The sequence below is a fragment of the Otolemur garnettii genome, unplaced genomic scaffold (genome assembly GCF_000181295.1).
Source record: "Otolemur garnettii isolate 467f Iridium unplaced genomic scaffold, OtoGar3 scaffold00052, whole genome shotgun sequence".
In the NCBI taxonomy this organism is placed as follows: Eukaryota; Metazoa; Chordata; class Mammalia; order Primates; family Galagidae; genus Otolemur; species Otolemur garnettii.
The window spans coordinates 7,210,163-7,219,734 of record NW_003852447.1 but is presented as its reverse complement, the minus strand read 5'-3'; the positions used below and the strand labels follow the sequence as shown (position 1 = coordinate 7,219,734).

The 9,572-nt window shown below is 38.6% G+C and overlaps 2 protein-coding genes across 2 annotated transcripts in view; one reads left to right on the top strand and one right to left on the bottom strand.

Moving 5' to 3' along the window:
* The window catches only part of AP4S1 (adaptor related protein complex 4 sigma 1 subunit), a 56,679-nt gene extending 52,099 nt beyond the window's left edge, over nt 1–4,580 (top strand). Inside the window, exon 6 of the mRNA XM_003791989.2 lies at nt 4,099–4,580. Coding sequence (XP_003792037.1) covers nt 4,099–4,227 — 129 coding nt within the window. The 3' untranslated portion in view covers nt 4,228–4,580. The remainder of the gene's footprint in view (nt 1–4,098) is intronic.
* Nucleotides 4,581–7,678: 3,098 nt separating this feature from the next.
* HECTD1 (HECT domain E3 ubiquitin protein ligase 1) overlaps nt 7,679–9,572 on the bottom strand; it is a 112,183-nt gene continuing 110,289 nt past the window's right edge. The window contains exons 40-41 of the mRNA XM_023514398.1: nt 8,735–8,913; nt 7,679–8,624 (exon numbers count right to left, since the gene is read on the bottom strand). Coding sequence (XP_023370166.1) covers nt 8,487–8,624; nt 8,735–8,913 — 317 coding nt within the window. The 3' untranslated portion in view covers nt 7,679–8,486. The remainder of the gene's footprint in view (nt 8,625–8,734; nt 8,914–9,572) is intronic.

The window sequence follows — 9,572 nt, the reverse complement described above, 5'->3', positions numbered from 1 at the left end:
GGAGGCTGAGGCAGGAGACTCGCTTGAGCCCAGGAGTTGGAGGTTGCTGTGAGCTGTGATGCTACAGCACTCTACCCAGGGGGATAGCTTGAGGCTCTGTCTCAAAACAAACAAACAAAAAAATACACTCCTTTTCAGTGGCCTAATTAGCAGTAGACAGAACAGGAACAGAAGACTGCACTATCAGGAGAATGCCTGCAGAACTATGCAGAATCTTCTGTACAATAGTCCTTGATTTGCTGTAGGAGATAAGTGGCCCTTGGCAGCTTATCTAATTTCAATGGGACACTGAATTAAATTATAAATAATAAGAGAGCAGATTTTCCTACCCTACTTACTGTATTGAAGAACTTTGCTTAGCTACCATTTTTTTCTTTTAAGCAGCCAGAAGCCAAGGGATCTAAGAACAAAGTCTAGAGTTAGGAATTTTAGTTGTTTATTTTGTTTTGTTTTGAATTAAGACAAGAGTCTCAACCTGTCACCCTGGGTAGAGTGCCATGGTGTCATCATAGCTCACAGCAACCTCCAACTCTTGGGCTCAAGTGATCCTCTTGCCTCAGTTTTTCTATTTTTAGTAGAGATGGGGGGTCTTGATTTTGCTCAGGCTGATCTCGAACTTGTGAGCTCAGCAAAACCACCTGCCTTGGCCTACTAGAGTGCTAAGATTACAGAGGTGAACCGCCAGTTCTGGCCTAGAAATTTGGTTTCTTATCTGGGCTCTGTCCTGGAATTCCTTTTGAGCTTCCATTTGAATCTGTGCTGCTCTTTTCTCACTTACTAAAGGATAACTGGACCAGCAGTTAAGATATCTAGTGTTAAGATACCATGTTGAAAAAGTGTTTTTATAATCCAAAGCTCAAAATTCCCATGTTGTATATTTTAGTCACTTTAATTAAAAACTTGATTTCAGGGCAGCACCTGTGGCTTGGTGAGTGGGACCCCATATGCCGAGGGTGGTGGGTTCAAACCCGGCCCCAGCCAAACTGCAACATAAAAATAGCTGGGCATTGTGGCAGGCACTTGTAGTCCTAGCTACTGGGGAGGCTGTGGCAAGAGAATCGCCTAAGCCCAAGAGCTAGAGGTTGCTGTGAGCTGTGATATTATAGTACTTTACAGAGGGTGACAAAATAAAACTCTATCTCAAAAAAAGAAAAAAACTTGATTTCAAGTGGCACTAATCTTATGGGGCTCTATGTTGTTCAATTCATATTGCACAGAAATTTACAAAGGCTCCTAGGTTTCAAGAAGAGGACAAAGTGGGACTTCAGTGACTCTACTCTTTGGGAGGTCATTATCTAATTCATGTCTTCTAGTTCAAGTTGTCTTAGGATCTGTAGAGCCAAGTTCAGGTTCACCTGAAGGGGAAGACCCTCTTTCTATGGTCATTCTCAGCTCACATTTGTTTTTGTTTGGGACGGAGTTTTACTGTGTTGCCCTCAGTAAAATGCCATGGTGTCACAGCTCACAGCAACCTCCAACTCTTGGGCTTAAGCTATTCTCTTGCCTCAGCCTGCCAAGTAGCTACAGACACCCGCTACTACACCCAACTATTTTTTTGTTGTTGTCACTTTTGTTTAGCTGTCCTGGGCTGGGTTCAAACTCACCAGCCCCGGTGTATGTGGCTGATGCCCTAACCACTGAACTATGGGCGTCAAGCCTCAGCTCACTACATTAATATGCCAGCAGTCTGGGCCTTTCTTGCTTCCTCATATTCTAATGTCAGGGTTGAAATATGTTTTACAGTGTTTTTTGCCATGAAGCTTAATTTATAGGGCAATTTTGGTCCCTGCTTACCTGGAATATGGCCCAAATGCCATTACTCTTCATTTCACCAGTATGCATACACCAGCATGCACAAACCAAACCAACATGTGAGTAACAGCTAGATTCTTGAAAGAGTCACATGATTCTGAGGGGAAATCAGCTTTCAGGCCTTTGCCTCATGTTGGATTTGGTGTGTGATTTCCCCATATAGTGCCAGAAAGCTGCCTGATAGAGTTTGAGCCAGATAGCCAGACAGGCTGTCACATGCCCACAGTACAGAATGACCTCACCGAGTAACTCATGTTTCCAGGATGTTGGGAAATTCAGACTTGCCAGAGGACTTTGTCCTTGCAAAGTGGGGGTGTCAGTGGTTGATATGATTCAGCAGTAAATTCTGAATTTCAAAACAACTAGGCAGTTGCTCAAGGAACATCTGAACTGTAGATCATCTACTTGCCAAAGGCAAAGCAGTCCTCAGAGCAGCTTGATCTCTGAACCAATTTAAATAGATTAAAATTAGATTTCCTTCTATCTCAAAGAAAATCATCTCAGAGAAGTTGACATTTTCAAAGGCACCAAGGCTTTCATTGCCTTAGTGAATACAATGGGTGTGGGAGGTGGGGCCCTGTAGGCCATCTTCTAGTTGTGCCTCTCAGATCTGCCTTGCTGTGTACATGGCTATCCTTCCCCCTTTGTCTTGGCTTCTGGGTCTGGTGAACAGATTTAAGACAAGGGACTAACATTCTAGTCCCAGTTTGGCCATGGGACAAAGCAATCATCTATATAATTGGAAGACATTATTAATAGGTATATCAGAGTAAAGCTTGTTTTTTTTTCTGGGTCACTTAAGGACAGTTCTCATGGGCCCCGGGAAAACAGTTTATCCTGCTGGAGAACTACTGGCACAGAGCTTAATGAGATATTAACAGGAGAGTCTAATAAAAACCTAAAGTCATTCACAGATTGTCCCATTCTCTGTAGCTGTACTTCACTAAGTAAGTACAATATAGACTATGAACATCTGGAATTACTGAAAAAAATCAGGTGGTAATGATACGTTTTACAAAGATTTAATTTTGAACTCCCCTAGTACATTTTAGTCATTTATTTGTTCAGTTAAGTTTATCTATTTGAAACAATGTCAGTTGCCTTTTTTTTTTAAACCATACTAGGATCATGCTATTTATTTATGAATGACAGTCTCACTTTGTCACCACTGGTAGAGTGCCATAGTATCATAGCTCACAGCAACCTCAGACTCCTAGGCTCAAGTGATTCTCTTGCCTCAGTCTCCCAAGTAACTGGGACTACAGGTGCTGGCCACAAAACCCAGCTATTTTTAGAGGTGGGGTCTCCCTCTAGCTCAGGCTGATCTTGAACTCGTAAGCTCAGGTGATAGGAGAATGCTCTTTAAATAGACTTGGAAACTACAGATTATTCTTCAGAATTCAGAAACATCTCAACTACTGTTGTGATCTGATTCTAGTTCTCCTAGAAGTATTTAGTTCTTCTAATTTGCTAAACATCATGCTAACAATATTTTCTTCTTTCCCCATGCTACCTTTCCAGTAAGAACACCAGTAAGCTAACATGGCTCCATAATTCTCAAATGACTTCTTAGAACTACCCATTTATAACAGATACTCTCTTGAAATTCCAAACTTTTGTCAGACCTGTTTTCTCCATTTCTCATAGTGACTTTCACTTAGTCTGTTTGACAGAGAAGAGACAATTGAAAGTACAAGGCTGTAAAGGATTTTTGGGGGGCAGAGGTTTGGGGGCTGAGAAGCCTGGAAGCAGAGGAGTAAAGCTCAAGCTTTGGGTTTAAACTGTAGCTCTGACATTTATTAGCCACATGAGCTTGGACAATGGCTTTGAGCCCATCTGATCCTGGGTAAAATGAGGATAACTTGTATAGCAGAAGAGTTGTAGAGAGGTATAAACAATGTATGTAAAGCACTCAACAAATCATTACTGTCTGGCAAGACCGCCTTGTTCTTGAGTTTAGGTCATTCTCTTCCCAGATGTCACTTACTATGTTCTTCAGCTCTTAGTAGACTCCTTTTCTCTTTGGCTAAAAAATGTAGCTGTTTCATTTCTATGCCTACTTATCCTGTTAGCTTAACCAAGATGGAACTAGGAGTGTATAAGTACATAAAGGTACTAATTTCTAATGTGGACACCAATTTTAAATTTAATTTCAGGAATTCTGTATAGAAAACCTCATGCTTAACCTAATTTACACTGGGAAAATTCCATATTCAGCTCTAAGTTATTCACTGAATTAACATTTTTTTAGTAATTCTCAAACTAATTTCCTTAATATGACCCTAGATAATGTTTAATTTAGATAAAGTACACATAATTTTGGATGAGATGGTGTTAAACGGCTGCATTGTGGAAACTAACCGGGCTAGAATTCTTGCTCCTCTACTAATTCTTGATAAGATGTCAGAAAGCTGAAAAGAAGGCTCTGCCAGACAGATTTCAAACAGCGTGGAATCCATCTAAAAATCTGTCACTCAAAGGAATCTGGAAGACCACAACTGCAAAATGGGGTGTCCTTCCAAAGACATTATAAATATGTGTTCTATAGTTCCTAGATGGAAAGTAAAACTGCATTTAAAAATATGTACAAAGAAAATTCTTCTCTGAGAGACAAGTTATATTTTCTAGCTGTATTTTTCCCACTTCAAATTTTCGGTACCTAAGGAACCTTTTTTGATCTGATTCCTTTTGCACATTAAATTCAAGAATAGCAGGATGGTGGTGAGAAAAAAGTTCTCTGTCAGCTAATAAAATCTCAAAATTAAACATGGCATTTTGATTAACATTATTTTCTAAATGATGTCCTTTTCCTTATCAAGTTTTAGTAAAATTTGCTTTTCTTTTTTAGTTTTTTAAAAATTACTTTTTAAAGACAGGGGTCTTGATACATTGCCCAGGCTTGGATGTAGTGGATACCTGCAGGCATGATCACAGCTCACCGCAGCCTCAAACTCCTGAGCTCAAACAGTCCTCCCACCTCAGCTTCCCAACTAGCTGGCACCACATGCGTGCATTACCACACCCAGCTTTAAAAAACTTCTCTAATGTGTACCTACGAAAGATTGCAGAATTCAATTTTATGTTATTTGATAGTTTCCAAAAGCCTTTAATATCCATTTTAAGGATACTTAGCAATTACAATACCATCGTGTAATTAAGTCTATGGCGAATGCTGTTATAAAATAATGGTTAGACATTAAAAGACAACACTGACAACTATCCTTCATGGCTGTTTTAAAGGGTTTGTCTTACTAATCCTAATGTTAATGAAATTTAGTTCAAAGTGTAAAATTGGAATGTAAGGCTGGGTGCGGTGGCTCACGCCTATAACCCTAGCTACTCTGGGAGTCCCAGGCAGGAGGACTGCCTGAGCTTAGAAGTCATACTCTTGCTCAGGCTGGTTATCTAGGCTGACTCAATACTCCCACCTCAGCCCCTCCCCTCAAGTAGCTGGGACTATAGGCGTGCACCATCACACCCAGATTTCAAACCTTTATTATATAGCATATTGGTATAATTGCTCTCTTATCATTTATTGTTAATTTCACTGTACCTAATTTATAAATTAATTAATACCATAGATGTGTATGTGTAGGAAGAAACATGTATGTAAGACTGGGTACTACCCTTGGTTTCAGCCATCTACTGTCAGTCTTAGGTCATATCCCCCCCACCCCCCCGCGGATAAGGGGATCTACTGTATATGTGCATGCGGGGGGGAGGGGGGTCAGATGCAAGGGAGTAAACAAATATATTTTTGGTATGTTAAATATTGTGCTATTCTATGCAATGTGTCAAGAATCTTTTCATCTCTACCATTAGTCTCCCAAAAGAGGACATAAATGGATGTTTGAGGGACCATTCAGAACTTTGCTGTTTTTTCTTTCCTGTATGTGAAGGGAATGGAGGCTTTTTTAAGTTCTTTATCATTTGTAAAAATCTACTTGCATATTTCAAAGTCTGTATCTATAATGACTGAGATAATCAGTAAATAGTGGACTCCAAGAGCAAACCTTAGCTGTTTGGGACTCAATTCATTAATGAGGCAGAGGGAAGGCTTCTGACCTGTAGGAACAGTGAGTGGTATGTGTGTATAGATCCACCTTTGTATTAAGTAGCCACCATCTGGGGAAAGCCCAGTCCAGAACAAAGTGCACTGGAGGTCTTTCTGAGACACACTAGTTGGGAAACACTGTCCTAGTTGGTAGGCACTTAATCAGTAGCACATTGAGGTAACTGCTGAAACTGGTACACCAGAAGTAGCTAGGGAGTGAACAAAATTAATTTTTGGGTCACACCAAAATAGTAGTTGAATTACATCTTGGCACAGATTTTAGTATCTTGAGAGAATAACAGTTCAAAAAACAGTAGGTAGATATTATGGGAGAAAATACTTAAGAACTTAACAGTACATGTAGATAGATACCCTGATAGATATATCCTAACACTTGACTCAAAGTAAACTGTGATAGGACGATCTGTACTTACAGGCTGTGTCTGTGTCTTTATGTGAGTTTTCATATTTATAAAATGTATGTCTCATGGTCAGCATACTTTGTTCTTGGCCTTGTTCTGAAAGACTCCTCTGACATTTCAAAAAAGTTATTGATTTCATAAAACTCACTCATCAATTTACCTACTATAACAACTTGCCTAGACCATGGCTCAACAGACTTTTGTAAATGGTCAGATAGGAAATATTTTTTGCTTTGTGGGCCATAGGGTCACTGTTGCCAGTAATGTACAAAAGCAACCATCAGTAGTATATAAATGAATGAACATGGTTGTGTTCTAATAAAACTTTACTTATGGGTGCTAAAATTTAAATTTTATATACTTCTCACATATTATTTTTTTCAACCATCTAAAAAACAAAACAATGCTTAGCTCAGGGGACATACAAAAACAGGCAGTAGGCCATAGACTGCTGACCTCAGTAATAGGCTAATCTTGGTAAAACTATCAACAGACATTTTAGAGAGTATAATAATGGCAACACTATACAGATAAACTGGATTTTAATTCTAACACTAGTTTATAGTTTGAGTCATGCATTCATGACTTTATTGCAACACCACAATAATTTTTTGGATCACAACACAGGTCATAGATTTAAATAGGTCATAGATTTAAATATTGTTATTATAATTATACTTTATTTTAACTTTAATTCTCATAGAGAACTGTGAAGCTGACAATAAGGTGAAATATTTAAATGCTGCCTCTGATTACACAATCACAACATTCTCATGCAGCAAATAAAAACAGTACCCAAATCATTAACTTTAGTGGGGGAGGTGTCTTCTAATATAGAAAGGGAATGTACCTTTTAAACAGGTAAATACCGGGCAATTTCAAGCATGCTTTTAGTTTCTTAAGCCCTTTGGCTAAATCAGACCTAATGACATTTCTTTCACCTATGCACAGATATGGTAATGATAGGGAGTTTGGAAAAAGGAAATACAGGCCCTTCTTCACAACCAGGAAACAGCCGTATCCTGGAGGTTACTTTACACTAACACAACATTCAAAAATCATTCTTGGATCATAGTCACTTCCTTACTTACACATCACTCCAAAAATAATGGTAAGTAGTGGATCTGGTCTTTAAAAAATTAACACAAACAACTGGCCATTTTTCCAGCTGAACAATACTTTAAAACTGAACACAACAGTTGGTTCACAGTGTGTGAATTTATGTATTTTTTCTGGCCCTCCAATTTCAATAAATGCATTTACTGTAGAAAATCATATGTCTATGTAATAATCTCAGAAAACATAAATCTGGATAATTCAAAATGAAAAGTATCTGGTTAAGCTCTTAGGTCTGATGACTACAGTGAAATAGTCACATAACACAGGCTTGTACGCTGCAAACATTTTAATGATTATTGTTGAGCATACATTTAGGAAATTTTTTTACTTCAAACTGCAACAAGTTAAATAAATGTTTATAATATACAAAGAAAATACAACCAAAAGTAAAACTTGCTTTAAGTGTGCCTTGCACCTAGACCAGTGTTTCCCCCCCCCCTTAATATATCTTTATTTTTGAGCTGCACAAACACACTTAAGAATTTGATCTTTATAGTATGGCATTTAGGAAATAAAAATATACTCCCACCTCAAAGAAATAAAAAGGTTGTGCATGATTATATGCCAAACAAAAGAGAGAACACTAGAATACTCTGATAGTGCAGGCATCATTAAAAAGGAAAAGAAAAAACTTGAGATGCTCATTAACTCTCTGTTTTAAGGAAGCAGGATTTTTGACCAAATAGCTTAAAAGCCAGCAAAACAGGGGATCCGTGATGGCAACTGTAGTGTATGGAGTATGAAATGACAAACTTTACACAAACACACTGTTAGAAATTTACCAGTGAACACTGAAGATCTGAGAAGCTGCTCTTTGGAACAGTCAAGGTAGGACCACCTTATTCCAGTCACATAAGCCCTTGTAAAGCAACACAGTGTTCTGTGCTATATACTTGCTGGCTGGGTAGTTAAAGAATTTGTTTTCTCATTAGCAGCTAACGAACTTACTCCACATGTTCTTAAAGCCTCAATGATGGGAAAAAAGGCAAGTGTCATTAGCGTGGAGGATCATATACTTCTCTGCACACAAACACAGGAGGCTTCACTAGTCTCTGATGTCTCCCACTGGGTGTTGAAGCTCAGTTGAGGTGAAAGCCTTTCTCCATGGTTGCAGCCAGCAAGCGCTCTCTCATAATCTCCTCAGAAGAATATTCAGGCAACTTAAGATAATGCACACACGTATTGACAGATGGATAGCTTGCATCAGTAGCGTCAACCTACAGAAACAAAGCAAATACAACCACCAATGAGTCTAAACATCTCTTTTTTTCTTTCATTCCTAAAGTAACTAAATTCCATGTGGATTCCCCATTAGCTAGAGTTTTACCTTTCGTACAACTGTGAGCCTGGGATGCAGGTTAGCCAGTCCCCCTGGGGGTAAAGTGGAACACCCAGTGGTGAACTGCAAGAAGGCTTTCCTTTCATCTGAAGACATGCCGCATAATACCCTCACAAACCTCAGGAAACCAGGGCTGCAAGAACAAAGATATGGTATTTTGAGTTGACAGATGATTTAAATGAATATTACCACCACTGCTTTGTAACCAGCAGTAACGCCCGTATAAAAACCATTATTCATATGTCACAAGAACAGTAGCATTGTCTAGAGCAGTGATTTTCAACCGGTGTGCTGCAAAAATGTTAAAAATCATTAATTAAATTATCTTTGAAAGAAGTTCAGAGCACAGTAAGTATATTCACTCTTTTTTTTTTTTGATCAACATAAACACTGGACTAGAGAGACTCTTGGATAACAAAGTATGAAATAGCTACATTAAAAATATTCCTCTGAGACTGTCTTGCACTTATAAATATCAAGAACTGAAACGCTGATGAAGTGTAAGAATCAGTAGAGTATAAAGATCATTTGGATTACTAAACAAAGTTGGCAAATCAGAAAAACCACAAGACACATTTTCGTAATTAATCTAAATATAGCTGAATGTACCAAAAGAGACCTGAAATAATTCATTTTTGTTCCAGTGAAACGATCACATTGTGATAAATTGATGTTCTAAAATACTATATATCAATAAAATGAACTAATGTCACAATGTGAATTTCAAAATCACAAAACTGGGCTCGGCACCTGTGGCTCAAATGGCTAAGGCGCCAGCCACATACACCTAAGGTGGCGGGTTCGAATCCAGCCCGGGCCCACCAAA